Here is a 20435-nt window from a genome sequence, read left to right as displayed (position 1 = left end):
ATCAGTGTAATGGAACTGTTGTTAATAAATATTTTGGAAAAGAGGAGGTTGGAATGGTGAGGCTTTAGTGAGCCCCCCTCCACAGAGCCTCCATGGGCTGAGGCCACAGTAACATAATGAGAAAACAATGTGGTATGATTAAAGAGTAAAAGGGCATTTGTATTTTTGTGTACTTTTAGCTGTGAAGGGGACGTGAGTGAAGCTCAGCCTTAGTCTCTTCAGTGCATTTTTCAAGAAAGAGAAGAGACACTGTTAAAGTGCCCCTTGTGGCTAAAATAGGCATTAACCATCAGTCGTCTTTCTCATCTAGGACACGGTTTAGACCTGGTCACTTCATGTGACTGGTATCTGGATTGTATCCTGATAAGATTTTAGCCATGTGCAGTTTGTAGTCATGCGTCTCAGGTTAGTCCCACTGAAATCCGGACAAAATATGCAAATCTGCTTGTTAAGTGGCTCTCCATTCAGACTCTTCCCGTGCGGTGCTGACGATGGTTGGTGCCTTGAAATTCATAGTAGTGTATGTCCAAGTTGCTATTAAGCATTTTGTTTTGTTGTAGCGGGAGAAGTTTCTGTTATACTGGGAGGAGTTTCTGCAGCAATGGGAGGAGTTTCTGTTGTACTGGGAGGAGTTTCTGCTGTAGTGGGAGGCTCATGGTCTTCTGTGGATGCTATACAACCTCTGTTTGCAATGCATGCACCTTAAAGTTACAGAATTAACTGAGTGTTTTATATTTTATTTTACATATAAACCTAGTCAGGGTGGAGGTTGTTGTGAGTGGCATCCAGTATTGGGGCAGCCAGGCTGTTTTCCTGAACAGCAATTTCTCCCCTGCATAGTCCACTGTAGGGGGGCATGGACAGGCCTCAGTTGCCCCTCTAAAAGCTAGAGAAGTGGATGGAGCAGCAGTCAACTCTGAGCTTGATTAAGCTGATCCCTGTACACCACAGGGGTCATATTCTCTCTCCTAAAGCCCCTCTGTGCTGACTCAGAGCTTGGAGGAAGAAACCCTGGATCTTGTGAAGTTGTTTTCCGAAAGCACTCAGTGCTATGGAATAACCTCTGGTTTTGATTGAATGTTTTCGTCCCTCCTTCTTGTTTGGAGTTGTTTCCTGTTTTTCTCTAACATCTTGACATGATGTGGCATTCTTTTTTTTCCTACTCCTTGCTTTAACATTAATATGAGACGACGTGTGTGGAAGTGTAAATTGTCACATGGTTAAATTGGATGGGCTGTCTGTTAGGGATGATTATGTTTGTGTTCTCTCACACTCTTTCGCTCTCTCGTTCTGCCTCTTCTGTGCCCCCTCTACTTTGTCTCTCTCTTTTTTTCTCTTTCTGTCCCTTCTCTTCCTCCTCTGCCCCCTAGTCTGATTTTTTCTTCCCTTTCTCTATCTTCTTTTCAATTTCACTCTTGCCCATTCTTTCTTTCAATCTCTCCATTTTCCCTACTCTCTTGTCTCTTTTCCCCCTTACCATCCTCTCTCTCTCTCTCTCTCTCTCTCTCTCTCTCTTTCCCTTCAATCTGTCTTTCTCCCATTTTCCTCTCTCTCACTTTCTCTTCAATCTGACTTTCTCCTTTTCTTCTCTCTCTCACTCACTTTCCCTTCAATATCTTTCTTCCCTTTTCCTCTCTCTCTCTCTTGTTATACTTATTAGGTTTGTGTTATGCCCCCCTCCCCCCAACTCCCTCTCTTCCCAACACCACCTCTCTCTCCCATTCTCCCTCTCTCCTTCTCTCTCTCTCTCTCTTTCTCTCTGTCTCTCGCTCCATGTCATTGGCACATCTTTTGATTAAGAACAGCGTTTTTGAGAGGGCACTTGACAGCGCCCATCTCGCCCTGTTGTTCAGGCTTTAATGAGCTCTTTAAGCTCTCAGCCGAGCCCCAATGAGCTGCTCCCTTCAGTAATTACTCTTATCACTGCCATAGAGAGAGAGAGAGAGAGAGAGAGAGAGAGAGAGAGAGAGAGAGTTGTATTTATATTCGATGCCACGCTCTATGAGTGGGCGTGCTGTAAGTTCTGTATACATTCAAGCAATGACAGTTTCATCCGCCGCTCTTTTGGCCCAGTTATCTACTCCGTGTGAATTAGATGAATGAGCTTGGCACCATGGCAGCCTCAGTCTTTTGTTAAGACAACATCTGAATTTGTCTGAAAGACTGTGAATTACCTGTTTCTCTAAGACAAAGGATGAAGGGAGAGAGAGGTGTGTGTGTGTAGGGGGTTAGGGGAGTGAGTGGGTGAATGAGAGAATGTAAAGCTTCTGGCAGGTAAACAGTGTCTTGTTCTTTTGTAACACAGCAGATTAAAGAAGTGACCCTTTGTGAAGTCTGCTTGAAATGGTTGACGTGAATTTGTCAGCTCTTTATCTCTATCTTTCACTTCACTCTTTTTGTACCCTCTCATTTTTCTCTTTCACCCTTTATCTCTTTTTCCTCTTTCCTTCACTGTCTTTATGCCATTTTTCCAAATGTAGATGCCTCTCGATTTCTCTTCTTATTCTTTCACATTCCTTTTCATCCTCCACTTCTATTCCACGCTCTCTTTTCTCTCACCCTGACTTCTCTTCCACAGTTCTTCTCTCTCCTAATTTCCATTTCTGCCTTTCCATCTCTCCCTTTTCCTCTGTAACTCTTTTTAATTTCTCTCTCTCTCTCTCTCTCTCTGGGCGTGGTGTGGTAATAGTAGAATCAGAGCGTGAAGTCTGTAGTGTTACTGCGGAGGGAGTGTGTGACAGAATGAGTTCTGATATTAGTCCATTACAGACAGACACTTCAATTAGCCGCACACAGGAGGAGCGGCGCGCTGCTCATTTCTCAGCTCAACGAGCAACAAGATGAAGAGACAGTGTTTCACAGCAAAGATACTCCGCAAATGTCACGCCACCAGTGAGATTTCATTAGGAATGTTTTGCTTTTTTTCCACGTTTTTCCCCTCATCCCTCGAATGCAAAAAAAAATTGTGACGCTGGTTTGAAAAGCAGGCTGAGCAAATTTTATCAGAAAGACCAAATGAACCACGCTTAATCAGTTTCTCTCCTCTGATGAAGGCTGACATTGAAATGGTGCCCTCTTTTCTGCCCAACCTGAAAACACACACCAGCCAAAGGCCCACATCATCACTTTACTTGCCGCTGTCAGCACAAACCCGCGCGGCCCTTTTTAGCTTTCCAGTGAAGAGCCGCTGCCAAACGCGCTCCGGAGCCGTTCATTTTCCTTCCAATGAAAGCTGATAGGTGTCGAGCCGTGAGGGGGTGGTGATAGCTTTAGCCACAGTCCCTCTGTGCAGTTTTCTTTAGCTTTTGAGCAGTGTTTAGCTTGACTTGTTGCTTAATTGATCTCTCGTGGTCTTTGTTTATAGGCTGGACAATGTATGTGTGACCGCGGAGAGCCTGTGACGTTCTTCGTAGAAACCAATAACAAACCCTGCCGGAAAACGGAGAAACATTAACCATTTAATTGTGACTATAACCTTGTTTTAAGACCCATGAGGTTTGAGTCATGTTTTAAAATCCTGAAGTTATGAGAAAAGTAGGGTGACCAGATATAGGTGACTAGATCAAGTAGGGGTACATGAGCTTTGCCTGACGTAAACAAGGACTATTGACGTGCAGACTGACCAATTAAATGTTTACAGAAAAGATTATCGACCAATAACGGTAGCTCTACAGTCAGACCGTCCAATCCGAAGATTTTAGGCTCCTTCACCACGCCCCCTTCTCACTCAAGCGAACCAATCGGAGTAGGGGAGGGCGGGACTAGTTTGTGAACTAAACGCTTCTCTAAATTCTATTTAAACTCTAGAAAAACAAAATCTTTTTTACAAAACATCTTTTTAAGTCTAAAAAAGAGGACATGTCCAGGCAAAAGAGGACGTCTGGTCACCCTAGAGAAAAGCCCTGTCCCTGTTAACAAGGAGACGGCGGACCACTGTTGATCCACTGAGGGCAAAGATGGAGGTCCATTGGTGTTTTGTACTGGCGACTAAACAGAATTTTAGACAAAATGTCACATTTTAGCACTTCTCCATTTACAGTCCAATTTACTCATTTTTCATTTATTAGTTTGTTTTGTTATTCTTTTTAAAGTAAATAGCACAGTGTCAACATTTTCAGCATAATCATTTTATATTAAGTGTACTGATTATTATATCTCTCATAGTTGTTGTTGTCAATATTTGTATTATGTTGTTTTCCAGAATAAAAGTCTCTGTCAATTTAAAATATGTTTGAGGAGATTAAAAATTAGTTCTATCCTGTACACAGGACATCGGGGTACTAAACTAAACTAAAGTTCCTTGTTATACTATATCATTGGGTGCAAGGCAGGAATACACCCTGGAGGGGGCGCCAGTCCTTCACAAAGCAACACACACACGGTCACTGTGGGAGGAAACCGGAGCACCCGGAGGAAACCCTCGCGGACACAGGGAGAACACACCAACTCCTCACAGACAGTCGCCCGGAGCGGGACTCAAACTCACAACCTCCAGGCCCCTGGAGCTGTGTGACTGCAACACTACCTGCTGCACCACCGTGCCGCCCCAGAGATGATTGTTGTTTTGTGAAGGAGCAGAAAGTTAAATGATTGTGGGTCACCGCCTCCAAATATTCATATTATAATAAATTATCTTAACAATAATTTATATTAAAATAATTATCTTAACGCTGAAAAGTAAAGCCCAGTTTGGCTGGAAGCCGTTTAAACACAGGAAGGTTGCGAGACGCTCTGAACACTTAAACCCTCACGTCCCTTTTGCTCACTCTTCGACAACATCATCAAAGTGCACACTTCCAGGAAGGCACAAGGAAGTGCTGATTTCCAGGTTTTAAAGGTGCTTCTTAAATATGACAACAAATGTTATAGTGAAAAGCTGTTTTATAAACACACTCTCAAAATCATCCACTCCATATTTTAATTGTCTTTGTTCTCTCTCTCTCTCTCTCTCTCTCTCTCTCTCTCTCTCTCTCTCGTCCTTGGTATGCCCTTGCCCTTGTTCTTTTAGGGAAGGATGAATGACACCACCCCCTACCCCTCCTCCATCATTCAATAAGATGGGTGTCTTTTAACAGAGTAACTGGGCAGTTAGCATCCTCCTTCAAGCGTGTTGAGCTGTACAATATTAGTGATAGTCTGAAAAGTAGCGCTGGCTGTTGGAGGAGCTGCTAGTTTCTCTGTCACTCTTAGGCAAAAAAAAAGTGAACACTGGTGGAGTGTTCTCCTCCAGGAGAAGGGCTGGCTGTGGGCATGCTCTGAAAGGAGCTATGTGGAGTTCTGTTGGAGTAGCAGTGAATACATTATGAAAGGAGATGTTTCGTGTAGCCCCTCTTCTCTACCCCCAGCACGACTGTTTGGAATACAGGCAGGAAGAGAGCTTAACCCACTCTCTCTCTCTCTCTCTCTCTCTCTCTCTCTCTCTCTAGGTACAGGCTGTTTGAAGAGCGTCTTGCTCTGCTGGAGGAGGCAGAGGGGGGCTTTGATCAGTTCACTCTGTGCTACCAGTCGTACGGGGTGCAGAGCCTGTCTGGAGGTGTGCTGCTCTTAAGGGAGTGGGCTCCTGGTGCCCATGCTCTCTTCCTGACTGGAGATTTTAGTAAGTACTCATACACCTCTGCCAAATCACCTTCCACTACAGCTGCTTACATTATACACTCACTGAATCCCAGTGTACACCTGGTCTTGTCTTTGACTGTAACCTGGTGATATTAGGACCTTTGAACATATAACGTGCACCTAATGTACCAAGGGAAGTGCCTCTGGTTTTAGGCCACAGTCAATTTGATTGCATACAGGAGATATGGGGCTCTGTCTTGTGCAAAGCTTGAAAGTGAGAGGGGGTAAGGTGTGGTAAGTCAGATCTTCTTGAACCTTTTTAAGTGCAGCATGGTAGCCTTGGTAGCACTAATTTTATCAAGGAAAATGGGTAACCAATAAAGTGTGTGTTTCAGTGAACTTGTCTTACAGTCCTTACAGTTAACTCCAAGATGATTGAGTTCATCCACAGGTCTAAATTTATTACAAAATTCTTCCAGTCATGACTGTGGAAAATATATTGTAATATTTACAATTACGTGTAAGGGGTGATTTGATATTTGATTTGTCTCAAACTGATCACTCAAACTTTTTTGGGGGGTCTTAGATGAGTCTCACCCACCACACACACACTGTCACGCCCTTGTCCTGTCATGCCTGTTTTCCCCGCCATGTTCTCTCTCTGCACATGGCTCTGTCTGTTATTGTCCTTGTCTCTGCCCTTGTCCTGCCTTTGTTCCGCCTCCTTGTCTGCCGTCCTCGTTATCTGTTTCAGGTGTGTCTCGTCTCTTCATGTATTTAAGCTCCCTGGTGTCACTTCTGTGTATCGGTCATTCGTTTTGTGTCTTTCTCAGTCATGTCGTGTTGATTCTTTCTTATTCCTAGTCATGTCGTGTTGCTTCCTTCCTACTCCGAGTCAAGTTGTTGTGTTTCCTAGTCATGTCGTTTCGTTTCATTGTGTTTCCTAAGTCGTTTTGTTTCATGTTGTTCCCATTCCAAATCATTTCGTTTTTGTTTAAATTCCTAGTCTTGTTGTTTCCTCACTTCGTGTTTGCCCTCGAGTCCGTTTGTGTTTGTTTTGTTTCTTTGTTTTGTTATTTTGTTGTTAAATAAAAGTCTGTGTTGTAGCGTGTGGGTCCGCCTCCGTCAGTCCCCTCCGCGATCCTGACACACACACACACACACACACACACACACACACACACACACGCACACTAATATATATATTGCTTTACTTTACCAATAATAACAATGTCACAAAAATAATAATTGTATGTATGTAAAGAAAGCAGCTTATTAAAACTGAGGTTACATTCAATTAAAAAAAAAAAGAAAAAAAAACATAATGCAGGCTACTGAGTTTTTCATGAAAAAAGAAATGTATCAGTCTTTCCCCTAACTCCGGCCGTCCCCTAATTCTGGCCACTGCCGTATATGGTGCAATTCCGCTCTCTCTCTCTTCGCCAATCGCATTGGGTAAAACAATAAAACATACGTTCAAGTCTTAGTAGGGCATTTAAACATCAGTCTTGCAAGAAATCACACATCTAAACAATATTTAAGTATCTCTAACAGTGTTGTAATTCTTTGTGTGCAAAACTGCATGTAGAACACAACACATTTCCATTTCGCGACAGATATTTCCCTCAGTGTAAAAGTTAGCATAGCTTACCGGTTAGCTTCCTTTTCTCTGAGGGGAAAATCTACTGCCATTGTAATCCTTACATGTAGAGTACGGATACTAACACAGAACAAATGTAATCTCATTGTGAACCTCTCAAAACCACTGGATGTGGTAGCATCTCTCTCATTTGACTGTCAAAAGCAGGGGAGGTGGCCTAAGTTTGGGGGCACCAATAATCTTAGCAGTATTGACACTTACTTAAACAAAAGCGTTTTTTATCTAAAAACATATTTTCTTTCAAAGTCAAGTAAGTCTTGGACATTAATCTACACATATTTGACTCCTGAAAAATGTTGATTTGAGTGAATAAGTACAATATTGGAAATCTTAGCTAACTGTAAATAAATAGAAGTACTTTAAAGTGGCCGGAACTTGGGGTAATTACACTAACAATACAACTTCTTTAAAGAACTGTGGCAGATTCTATAAGACACTCAGTAACACCTACCATCTATTTTCTTTATAAAACTGTATATAATATACCTAGGACTAAAATTCAAGAAAAAAAAGAAAAGCACATGGTTGTCACATATAGTACTGACTTTGTTTTGTTTATTAATGTTTACTGCATACTGTTGTATTTTTCTTTCAAGTAATAAAGAATTAATTCCATTATTTTTGAAGTCATATTTACTTTCCCAAATTGTTGCATGTGCCTAAAGCTTTTGCACAGTACTGTATATAAAAAGCTATTTATCTGAACAGTAAGTGTTTATTTGCTAAAAAAACAACAAATAATTCCCAATATTAGAATAAAACCAAATATCATTATTCCAGTGAGTGTGATACTCTGTGTGTGAATGTGTTGGTTTAATTATTTCCAAATCTCTCCTCGTTATTTGAGGTTATCATCCAATACCTAGTTTTACTGGTGAATAAATAATGATTTTAAATAATGCGTGCTGTTGATTTAACAAATGCATACAATTAAGGAGAATGTGAGCAAAACATTGTTCTTCATACTCACTCACACCTACTACTTTAAAGAAAAAATGTATTTTATATTTATTACTTGTTTTATATTAATATTGGTTTGTATTTACTTTGATTATATATAACTTTATACAAGCACCACGCTTACTGAGAAGGCATTAGCTTCAAGATATATAATTACCTTAGGTGCCTAAGACTTCTGCACAGTACTTCGTGTGTGTGCGTGTATAGAATTTTTTTTTTTTTTTTTTTTAGTTGGCGGAAGTTTTCAATTGACCTCAATCACTGTGTGTGTAAACAAATTGAACCTTATTTAAGCCTCATTTGCACCCGTGTGTGTGTGTGACACGCACATGCGTGGGTGGATACGATGCGCAGAGCACCATCACACAGAGCAGCTTTGATCTAATGACGTTTGCATGCTTTGCTGTGCTTCTCCTTCCAGCAGCCCTGCAGTCCTGCTGTAACACAGAGGAGGAGAGAGACAGAAAGGGAGGGGGTAGGGAGAGAGCGGCTGGATAAAAAGCATGATACTGCAATCTCCTGTTCTCACCTCAAGCCTCTTTCCAAACAGTATACAACATAAAGTGTGCTCAGAGGGAATCCTGCTAGCCTTTCGTTTGAATCGTCTGTTTTCTTTCACCATTGAATATTTCATTGTTCCCCTCTCCCTGCGAGTCTTTCTCTCCCTGTGTTTACCCTGTTTACATGATACCCTTTGATACTTGTTGCTCCAGGTATGATACTAGTAGCGAATTTCAATGAAGACACAACCATTGTTTTTTCAATTCTTGTACTGAACAAGTGATCTACAAATGTATGGTTGTTTTTGTGGCCAGAACATATGCTCAGCACATATCAATATCATCTGCTCAAATTGCTATCCAATAATGTCCATATTATTTTATTCAAAAATTAAATGTATATTCTTAGTTAATCATTTCAATAGTAACAAACAGGTATCAGAAAGTAATTGGATTTTGCCATGTTTCTTTATAATATGGTGTCCTTGAGAACATAGAGGCTGAAGCTTTAGCGTTAGCTAGAACACAGATGCTTTAGCTCTAGTACCACTGACCATGAGTGGATAAAAGCAACATGTCATTAATTCAGCCACAAAGGAATGCTTTTATTATGCATTTTTGACAGGAACTAAGGGGAGCTGAAACTAGACACTCAAACTCACACTGTTTAATTCATTCATTTCTGTAATTCATTTCAACGTATTCAGGGTCACGGTGAATTACTGGGCACAGGGCAGGAACACACCTTAGACAGGGCACCAGTCCATCACAGGGACACACTCACCCTCACTTAAACACTTAGATCTAATCCAATCATCAACATTTGTTTTTGGGTTGTGAGAAGAAACCAAAGGACGTGGAGGAAACCCACACAGACACAGGGAGAACACACCAAAAGTTTCATAGACAATGTCTGCCATTATGCTCTGGTGTACTGATCATTACAGCACCGATGTAAGAATCTTTGAAGTAAGGAGGTTATGTCAATATTCCTATAAACTTAATAATAATAATCTACTTCAGTATAGTGTTCTCCCCGTGTCCGCGTGGGTTTCCTCCGGGTGCTCCGGTTTCCTCCCACAGTCCAAAAACACACGTTGCAGGTGGATTGGCGACTCGAAAGTGTCCGTAGGTGTGAGTGTGTGAGTGAATGTGTGTGTGTCTGTGTTGCCCTGTGAAGGACTGGCGACCCCTCCAGGGTGTATTCCCGCCTTGCGCCCGATGATTCCAGGTAGGCTCTGGACCCCCCGCGACCCTAAATTGGATAAGCGGTTACAGATAATGGATGGATGGATGGATACTTCAGTATAGTTGATAATGGTGATTACCTGCAATATCCAGAAGTGAGCATATTCAGAGCTCTCTCAGGACCTTGATGCTTGGGAGAAGTCCAGGGAAGCCTCCTGCGTGTACAGTAGGCTTGAATTGTGATGTGTACCTGCAAGAATTTGAAGCTAGGCCACAATTCATAAGTCATTATTATATTTTTAATGGCATTTCTACGTAGAGTGTAATATGGGTATATGCTTATATGAGTAATCATTCATTATATGTAACCGCTTATCCAGTTCAGGGTTGCGGTGGGTCCAGAGCCTACCTGGAATCATTGGGCGCAAGGCAGGAATACACCCTGGAGGGGGCGCCAGTCCTTCACAGGGCAACACACACACTCACACATTCACTCACGGACACTTTTTGAGTCACCAATCCACCTGCAACGTGTGTTTTTGGACTGTGGGAGGAAACCGGAGCACCTGGAGGAAACCCACGTGGACACGGGGAGAACACACCAACTCCTCACAGACAGTCACCCGGAGCAGGAATCAAACCCACAACCTCCAGGCCCCTGGAGCTGTGTGACTGCGACACTACCTGCTGCACCACTGTGCCACCCTTATATGATTAATGTAACTTTAAAATCTGTGGACAGTGGCTTTTACCTATCCATTCTCCATCCACAAATGGGTTCTTTTGTTGCAATGGTTGCCAGACTGAGACATCTGCATACACCACTGGCAAAAATCAAATTCAACCAAATGAGAGCTGTTCCTTCTTTGTTATTAATTTCATTGTGGGTCACAATACTGAATTCAATGCATTATAAATATGAACATTTTTTTTTGTGTATGTGTGTAAAAATTCAGAGAGTGTGTTTATTTTCTGCCTTGTAGTGGAGATTTTCAGGGATAAACATCTGTTTGATGGGCTAAGCCTTTCAGTGATGATGTTTCAGTTCAAAGCCGATGCAGGATGTAGCAGGAAAGTAGGGTGCGATTACACGGGCCAAAAAAAAAAATAAAGATGAAAAAATGCCACAATTCTTATCATTCATAAGAAATACAAAGCAAATATCATCTGAAATTAATATCACACTTTACTTTGAAGTGTTTTTCTTTATTGCCAGTGCTCTTTTAAGCTTGTTCAGTCATGTCAGAGCAGTTACAAAAGTACATACATCGATCAGCCACGGCATTAAATCCACCTCCTTGGTTCTACCTTGTCCATTTTATCAGCTCCACTGACTATAGGAGCAACTTGTAGTTCTACAATTACAGAGTAGTCCATCTGTTAAAGTCTGTTAAAGTTCTCCAATGGTCCTAAGAGTGGATCAGACTCAACAGTGCTGCTGGAGTTTTAAGCACGGTGTCCACTCAAAGGCCACTCTGTAAGACACACCCTCCTTGTTGGTCCACTTTGTATTAAAGTGACCTAACAGAAGTCAAATAGATTCACCGCTGCCCCCTGGAGCTCCTTGACCTCAAGCAGTCATCCACTGAGTGCTCTATCAGCACAGGACTGGACACAAAGCCCTCTGCTCCACCCTTTTTAGCTGAGGTCTTTTCAGTGGAGACTACAGCACTTACTATAAACACATACACACACACACACATACACACTCATTCCCTCTGCTGTGGTACTCCACCACCCCTCCACACACTCAATAGTCTCAGTCCCAGAGGTTTAGGGCTGCCTGCAGCAGCCGTTGCCCCTCCACAGGCCTCAGTTTCTCCCTTTAGTCTCTGCCCAGCACAAGAAAGCTGTTCTTTCCCAGGCTGCATTTGTGTGGATCTTCAGGGAGTTGGGGTAAAGCCAGGCGATTAGCCAGGGTCCGCTCGGAAAGTGCAGCATGCCGTTGGCCAGCTTCAGCACTCCTCTGTGAGCTAATTGAGAGCTTCCCGAGACGTGGCATGAGCCACTGCTACAGCAGTAACACCCAGAGAGATGGAGGGTGAGAGAGAAGAACCCAGCGAGACAATAAAGCGTGAGGGAGTGTGACCGCACAAGTGAGACTAGGAATGAGAATGGCATCACTGTATATCGTGGAAAACTGAATATCATTTCTGCTCAAAGAAAAACATATATCTGACTTATTGTCTGCATTTTTAGTTTCTACATAGTCTTAACCCTTTGTTTATTATTTCAGGATGAATGGACCAACAAGGATGTTCCAAACCCAAATGGAATAACCTCCTTTAGTATTAACCTCCATTCAAATTTAAGAATTTTTAGCCTTCTACAGTAAAGTTACCATTTTTGAGATGCATATATTTTTCTGGACATTATTTTTCCTTCTATGTCACAAAAACTAGAGCACATTATGTGTTTCCAGCTATTACTCTACTGCTGTTAGTCCCACCCATTTATGTTGACGTTATAAGGAACAATGCAGTGTGTATGTGTGTTTAGTTTTCCTTCTATTTTTTAAAACAGCACAGGGACAAATGGTTCTTAAGTTCGTTCTGTACCATTCCCAGCCGTTGTGGACTGGTTAGCCTGGTTACGGTTTCTTTTCTATTGCTAAATGAGCCTGTAATAATTATGCAAGTTAGCATGCTAAATAAATGGAGAACTATGAGTTTTTTGGATTGTCATTTTTTTCTTGCGCAACGTAGCACAGACTACACTCAAGTTGGAGGGACAAGCTAACTGTAAACTTATCGCTAACCATAACCTCTGACTTGCTGGTATCCTCCTACTTCCTGTGTATGTCCCGCCCACTTGCTGGTCTCCGGCCTGCAGGGATATGTAGTTGGGGATACGTGGCCAACAGGAGGATGTGTATGGTCAAGGTGTGTTATAACTAATAACATGTCATATAACAGACATTTTACAAAGTATAGGGAAAGATTGTACTTTTTACTCAACTGTAAACAAGTTGTGTTGCAGAATAACTTTTGAGCACCAACAGTGGGTGGTCCTGAGTATGGTTATCTAACCGAGACCGGTTTTCTCAGCATGGTTTGTTTGCATTCTGTGTCAAACTCTGTCTGTGTGGAAAGTCATGTCTTGGTTACCCTCTGTGCTCAGAACTGTTCGGCCCTGCAGTGGACAAGAAGCCTATGTCCAGTTTTATGGACACTCCTATGTTTCTTCTGGAATCAAGGGAATTAATGGAGAAATTGCACATATTTGGTGCTTTAACTGTTTGTAAACATTACACACACACACACACACTATTGTTTATTGGGATATTGTTTGCATTGCTCATTGTAGGTGGGTTCTCACATAGTTGCTTTATGTTATTGAACTCATACAGTCAGGTCAGGTGAAAAGGTCAAATGTGTCTCATGGGAGAGAACTGTGGATCAATATTTATTTATTTGTGTCTGTGTGTGTCTTCCCTTTATCCCCCCACTCGGCCCTGGATGTAACCCCATCTGAACATCTCTCTTCCAGCTGAGCACCGCAGCCCTTACATCCTTATTACCAGCTGGCCCTCCCTCTACCCCCCAGCTTCTTCTGCCTCCTTTTTCTATTTATCCCCTCTCCCTTTTTTAATTATCTTCTTCCAAGAGCCAGAGGCTGTGCCAAAGGAAATCCCAACTTCCAATTCGGCACGGAATTGCGTTTTGACACAGCTCATATTATTCAGTTTCAATTTCAGAGAGCAAGAGAGAGAGGGGGAGAGGGAGAGAGATGGTTAGATCCTTTTGTCAATGAGTTGTCGCTTGGAAAGCATAATGCACTGATCTCCGCTCCCTTATTAATGCATTTCCTTCTGTTTCCTCTCCTCTCTCTCGTCTCCCGGTGTAATGCAAAGGCAAATCCTTGGAGGCACAGAGAGCAGAACGGGGAAAATGATCCGTGACAAACGCGTGTCACTCTGCCTCGGCTTAAAGAAGAGGTCACACAGTGCGTTTTTTTAATCTATTTTTTTTCCCTTTTGCAGGCAGTAGATGAGTCAGCGGTGAGTTTGTCTGATAGAGACACGGTGTTAGATATACTTCTGCCTGTGAGCGTCAAGTTAGAGCTCTATTTGCACAGAAGGGAGCATGTATATTAAAAACAGTAGCTACTGTTTAAAAAAAAAAAGTATTTTAAAATCTATATTGTACTGAGAGCTTGGATAATAGCAGTTAGCATGAACATTTAAATCAGTACGTTTTAGAAATGATGCTAATTGCTATTCAGTTTGAGTAGTTCTAGATATGATCAAATCCAAATGGTTTGGGCAGTGTTTTACAGTATCCACTCAAATTTCTAAGGACCTGAGCTAGCCAAATTGAATTGAAACATTGTGCACCTGTCACGTTCGGTTCCTTCCTTATGCTGTGTCCCAGTTTTCGCTCTCTCATCTGCTTTTTTGGTTGGGTTTGTTCCTCTAGCTACAGCCCACATCTATTTTGTTTCTGTCTGATTGCTTACTGTGTCAGTGTAATAGTGGTTTTATTTGTACTTTCTTTAACATTTTTGGTTAACTTTGAGTTTCACCTTTGTGTTAATGAACTCCACATTCCCATCTGCATCCAAAAACCTGTCTCTTCTGTCTGACAGATGCATGGGAGAAGCTGTCCCATCCCTTCACTACTAAGCCTTTTGGAAAATGGGAGCTGTTCCTTCCTCCCAGAGCAGATGGATCCCCAGCCATCCCTCACCTGAGCAAACTGAAGGTACTTTCCAATCATAAACGCAGCCTTCAACGTTCCCTACTAATATACATTTAAGAATACGCTCCTGTTCACCTTCTCTTGATCAGAATTGGCCATATTATTGGCATAGTGCACTCATGCCAGCCCCAGAGCACCAGCTCATTATGCAAAACCCAACTCATTCTCACTGTTTATATAGAATCCATTTGACAAGCAAAGCCAACCCAAGTCTTTATGCAAAGTCGTCCGCTACAGACATACGTGTGCACTCAAGCAAATAATCCTATAAGGAATATTATTCTTTTATGTCAAAACTGAAAGCATCTTTTGTAGCTATTGAAAATGGCATTTGCTGTCTTGAAAATGCCAAGAAAAATCCCACCAGAAGCATATGTTAAAATGCAATACTGCTAATGCACATTCTGTAGCATGTTTACCTAAGTACAAAAGATGTTGTCTGTGCTCTGCCTACAAATGTCTGCTTTAAACTGTTGAGGAATTTTGTAATTTGTACAGGATTAATATAAAAATCCCATTATATCCAATGATTTGCCACATTACGGTGAGTTTTCTGTTTGTTCAACAAGTTATCAAGCCCAAACCACTAAGACTGGACTCTGAAATGTAGTAATGAGGTGGTAACTTAAAAACAGACAAATAATACATTTGCTATCATGCTAACACCAAGGACATACTCATATGATCAGTTGGCTAAAACTTGCTGAAGTACACCCAGATTGCAAAGAATGTTTGGCCCAAATTTGACACATTTGCAGACTCTGGCTCAGGTGAGTCTCACTACCTCAACTCAGACACAAGTCTACTTTATATGGGCCAGAAGTCAGGTATGTTGTGGACCATCTGGCTGACACAACACGTGCTGTTACCCCAGTCAAGCCCGGCTCATGACAGTTGGTTCATGTCTGGCACAAAACATGTCAGGGCCATAATTTAGACATAAGTGCCAAAAGCGAGACAGGTTTGGTCTAAATGTGTCTGCTATCTGAGGTGGTTCTACTTATGGAACCTTACATTTTGAATCACCTGAATGCATTTTGGCTTTCAGTGTTTGTGCTGTTTTAAGGACTCTAGCTTTTTGAGTGGGTTGTATTGTGCTGTTTGATGTTCTAGGTTATTTTATGATTTAAAGTTTTGCTTTAATTATTTTATTATGAAGCACTTTGTAGCTTAGCCTTGGAAAATTGCTATATGCATTAATTAATTTAATAAGCTTTCCCATGCCTGCAAAATTAGTGCTTATATAAGTGAATTAGATTATGTTTGTATTCAGTTAAATTTATTTAGTAAATTTATTTTAAAATACAGAGTGGAATGACTTTATATCCTATGGCGGGATTCGGTTTTCATTCTGTTCAGTCAGTCATGCAGGGCATTTCTAAGAGTGGATCAGAGTGATGCTGGAGTTCTTAAACCCTGTGTCCTCACTGTCCATTTTATTAGACACTCCTACCTTGTTGGTCTTTTGTTGCTAGCGCTGAGAATGTTCCACCAGCCATATCATACCTGCTCTGTGGTGGTCCTGTGTGGGTCCTGACTTTTTGAAGGACAAGATGAAGGTGCAAACAAAGTATGCAGAGCAACAGATGTACTACAGTCTGTAGTTGTTGAACTACAAAGTGCTCCTGTATGGTCAGTTGAACTGAGAGTTTGTGCAGAAAAAATGAGGTAACACTCAGTATTCGTGTCCGGTGTTGTGTTAAAGTGTGTTAACACTGAGCATTTCTGTATTGTCTTGTGTTTTAAGTCAACCCTGTTGCTTTCTGTTTATAGTTTATTGATCCTAATTTCTACAAATGAGTTTGAAAAAGCCCTGAACACCTGTGGGACAGAATTTGAATGGATTAAAATGCCTGATTTTTGTGGTTTAATTGAGGGCTGCTAGCAGAATGCACCCTCTCCTCACCTCTCTCTGACGACTGCGGACTGTTGGCTGGCCTGGGTGGTCAGTTTTGGGTGGTGGAGCAGCTTGACTTGGCGGTGAGGGTTAATTTGGGGTTGATGGAGGGATTGAGACAGATGGGAACACGAGTGCCCAACAGGTCTCCATTTGCTGCACTTGGCGTTTGTCTGTGTGTCCTACTCAGCTTGCCGTAGCAGCCTTCTATAGGCCAGTATTGTGTCTCAGCTGGATACCGGAGGCTGCTCTAATTGTATTAGTGCTGCATCAGCTGTGCTTCTCCACGGCCACACACTCAGACACACACTCTCACGATGGCGGATCCACTGTAGCATCCTCCTAAATCATTAGCTGAAGAAGTTCTTCGTGAAACATTTAAAACACATCTAAAGGTTTGCAGATATAGGCCATAGAAATAAAAATGAATATTTTAGGAATGTTTATAAAACTTGATGAAAGATGCTGAAAATTCCCCGCTGTGCGTCACATATGTGAAAGGACAACTCTGGGATTTCTCCAGATCTGATTCTCCAGAGATTCTCTACAATTTTCAGCTCTGGCAACGAGAGTATAACTAACTAACAGACAAAAGAACTCATTAATAAATCAGAATTCATTAATTCATTCATTGTCTGTAACCGCTTATTGAATTCAGGGTCATGTTGGGTCCAGAGCCTGCCCAGAATCATTGGGTGCACACACAGCCACTCACACATTCACACCTATGGACACTTTGGAGTCGCCATTCCATCGTACAACGTGTGTTTTTGGACAGTGGGAGGAAACCGGAGCACCTGGAGGAAGCCCACGCGGACACAGGGAGAACACACCACACTCCTCACAGACAGTCACCCGGAGTGGGCCTTGAACCCACAACCCTGTGGTGTGTTCTCCCTGTGTCTGCATGGGTTTTCTCCTACGGCGCTGGTTTCCCTCCACAGTCCAAAAGCAATCGGTGCAAAAGTGTCCACAGGTGTAAACTTGTGCTTGAAATTTTCCACTGTGTGTGGTGCCCTGTGATTGATTGGCACACTGTCCAGGGTGTGTTCCTGCCTGGCACCCAGTGATTCTCGGTAGACTCCAAACCCACTGCAACCCTAAAGAAGATGAAGCATTTACAGAAAACAAACAAAGAAATTAAGCATAATCTCTTCTTTTCTCAATGTAACAGATGTCAGAAGCCAAAGGTAGTTACAGTATCTTTGAGGATTTGAAGGCAAGCAAACTCCTGTGCCAAAAAGCGTCAATTTTATCGTTTGCAAGTTAATTGTATTGCTTGTAATTTGCTTATAGAGTGTATGGAAACACAGCTAGAGCTGTTCTTCATTCTCCCGACCCTTTGCAGAACCTCATTCTGTCAGGAGGCGTTGATTGATGGTGGAACGCATCTGTACAAGAACACTGCTGTCATGTTTAAAAATGCATTTAAATGTAGACATTTTCGCTGATGCGTTCTTAACCAACTGCGGGGATGCTTCCCCTCTGAAACAGCTAGGGGCTAAGTGGCTGCTCAAGGGCGCAGTGGCAGTAGTCTCAGCTGGGGATCAAACCCCATGACCTCATCAGTCATAGTTAAGACTAGGTGAGAGAAAGAAAAGAGCAGCAAGTTCATGTTCCCTCCTGTAGTGAATATTACTGGAAGACGGAGGCGTTTGACCTTTTCTCCTGAATTTTGAGCAGTTTGGTGAATGAGGCAGCAGATGGTCTGTTTCTGGAAGCACTTGTTTATAGGCTTGATGACAGTGTGAGTGATACCTCCATCTTGTTTCTGTGCTTTTAAGTAGATGGGTACCTCGCAAATCTGCTTTGTGTTGCTTTTAGAGGAGATTTGAGTTTTGACTTTTGTGTGTAAACGCAAATACACTTCTATAAAACACCTGTCAGAGATGTCAACAGACTTCAAATGTCATATTTAACCTTCTCACAATGTTGTACACTGTATAACCAGACATTCATTCAATATTTCTTCTTAAATCAAAGAATTTCTTCTTCTTTCCTGCAGTAATACATCTGAGGATCTGATGGAATTCAGCCATGAAAGCTTGTGGGGATAGTGTGAATAAAAGTAAACATGCAATAAAAGTAAACAATAATTTCTCTGCATTAAACTCAACCATTAGTTTTGGATCACAGACACCCCTGCTACTCATTCCAAAGGTATGAATGGAGACCTGCCAATTTAGAGTATGAAGGTCCACTGTTGTCGGACTTTGTACCCCTGTGGTCAACACTTGGCATTGAGTACGATATCTCTGGGCTGGTGCAGCTGCTCAAGAGCATCCCATTTAATGTCATGCTTCTGGGTGGTGTGTTTACTTGTTGTGTCTGTTTCTACAGTGAGTGCATCTTAAAGTAGCTGAGATCGCTGCATTTACTAAACCTTTGGACACGGTGTATCTCAACGTCAACAAAACCGAGTGTTAACTGTTTACTCCCGTCAATTTTGAACAGACTTTTTTTTTAAGCTGAAGATGTGACATGTCTGAGAAATGGCAGCAAGGTTTGAGCCCTGCTGTGGCCCAAGAATCTGTAAGAGATGGAAAGAGTTGTGTGTATGGGTGTTTGTGTGTGTATACGCTAATGGTCTCTAGTTAATGTGCTGCCGTTTAATCCCTCTGTGTTGCCATGGGTGACTGACAGGTGGGCAGACTGAGCCCTGTATCCAGACCACTGTGTTTTTAAATGCAACTGGCTGTCACACACAGCTTCACACACTTTCGCAAGAAGTCCAAGAGGCCATTTAAATGGCCTTAAGTGCCAGGGCTTACGGCCTGGGTAATGGGTGTGCAGAGTTAAGGCTGGGACTCTTCTGCTCTTTTCACACTGGAGCCTCCACTTCCATCTGGCATTATCCTTTCTCTCTCTCTCTCTCTCTCTCTCTCTCTCTCTCTCTCTCTCTGTCTCTCTCTCTCTCTCTTTTTTCTCTATCTCTCTCTCTTTGCTTTCTTAACCTATCTCCATCTGAACCTCTCTCTCATGCCCTCACACTCTGAAGTAGTAGCATGTAATCTAGTATTGGTTTCTTTTGTGCTTTGCTGAAAAGCTAGCAGCAGGTCCTCTGGTTAGTGACAATAGACCCACTGCTGCTGGAGCTCTTGCAGCTGGTTGGAACAGCATTCCGTATGTTCCTGCCCCCTATGAGCAGAGTGCACTGATTGCGTAGCCTATTAGAGACTTGCTGTGCTGAACAACAAATGACTCTAGATCCATTTTACACCACCATTCATTTCCCTTTTGTCCCTAATGGGCAAGGCATAGAAGGTCCTGTTTGTCTAATTATTATTATTATTATTATTATTATTATTATTATTATTATTATTATTAAGGGTGATGAATTTTGCAATGCTCCATAGTAAAGTACATTCTCAGCACATTATTGCCTGATGTTACACTAGTTTTAAAAAGCCAAATGGTTGATTAGCACTCAAAAAATATGCTAAAAAATCTACTAAAGTACTAAAAAGTGTATGATACACTAGCATTTGGAAATGCCTCATTCACCATAAATCCTGCATAATAAATAAAAAAGGCATAATAAGGAAAAAATATAACCTGATTAGCAGATAAATAATTGTAATATCAAAATAAAAGTCTTCTATCTTAAATACTGCTTAATAGCTAAACAGTTCTATAAGTTGTGCTTCTTTCAAATACCATTGGATCAGGATTGCAGTAGCTATTGAAAGTGATGCCTAAAGCGTTCCTGGATCAAAGCTTCATATTATATGTATCAGATATATGTATGCATGTATAATGTATGTTGAAAATGCTTCATGTCTACTGTAAGGTTCATAGGCAGACTCTGTGTTTTCACCTGAAGGCCAATAAAATTCAACATGTCTGTCAATAAACAATCCAAACCTATGTGTTAACTACAAAGTGTGATATGTTAACCCACATGACTCCATAACGTCTCCGCCTTGCTTCATATACTGCAATTTTCATTCTGCCTTGGTTCAACTGGGCAACAG

The 20435-nt window shown here is 41.8% G+C and overlaps 1 protein-coding gene across 1 annotated transcript in view; it reads left to right on the top strand.

The window, feature by feature from the left end:
• The first annotated feature begins 394 nt into the window (after positions 1-394).
• gbe1a (glucan (1,4-alpha-), branching enzyme 1a) overlaps positions 395-20435 on the top strand; it is a 126657-nt gene continuing 106616 nt past the window's right edge. The window contains exons 1-3 of the mRNA XM_066651597.1: positions 395-405; positions 5427-5596; positions 14452-14567. Of these exons, the coding sequence (XP_066507694.1) occupies positions 395-405; positions 5427-5596; positions 14452-14567 (297 nt within the window). The remainder of the gene's footprint in view (positions 406-5426; positions 5597-14451; positions 14568-20435) is intronic.

Source organism: Hoplias malabaricus, chromosome 18 (assembly GCF_029633855.1).
Source record: "Hoplias malabaricus isolate fHopMal1 chromosome 18, fHopMal1.hap1, whole genome shotgun sequence".
Classification (NCBI taxonomy): domain Eukaryota; kingdom Metazoa; phylum Chordata; class Actinopteri; order Characiformes; family Erythrinidae; genus Hoplias; species Hoplias malabaricus.
The sequence above is the reverse complement of the archived record's forward strand: the minus strand, read 5'-3'. Positions and strand labels throughout refer to the sequence as shown.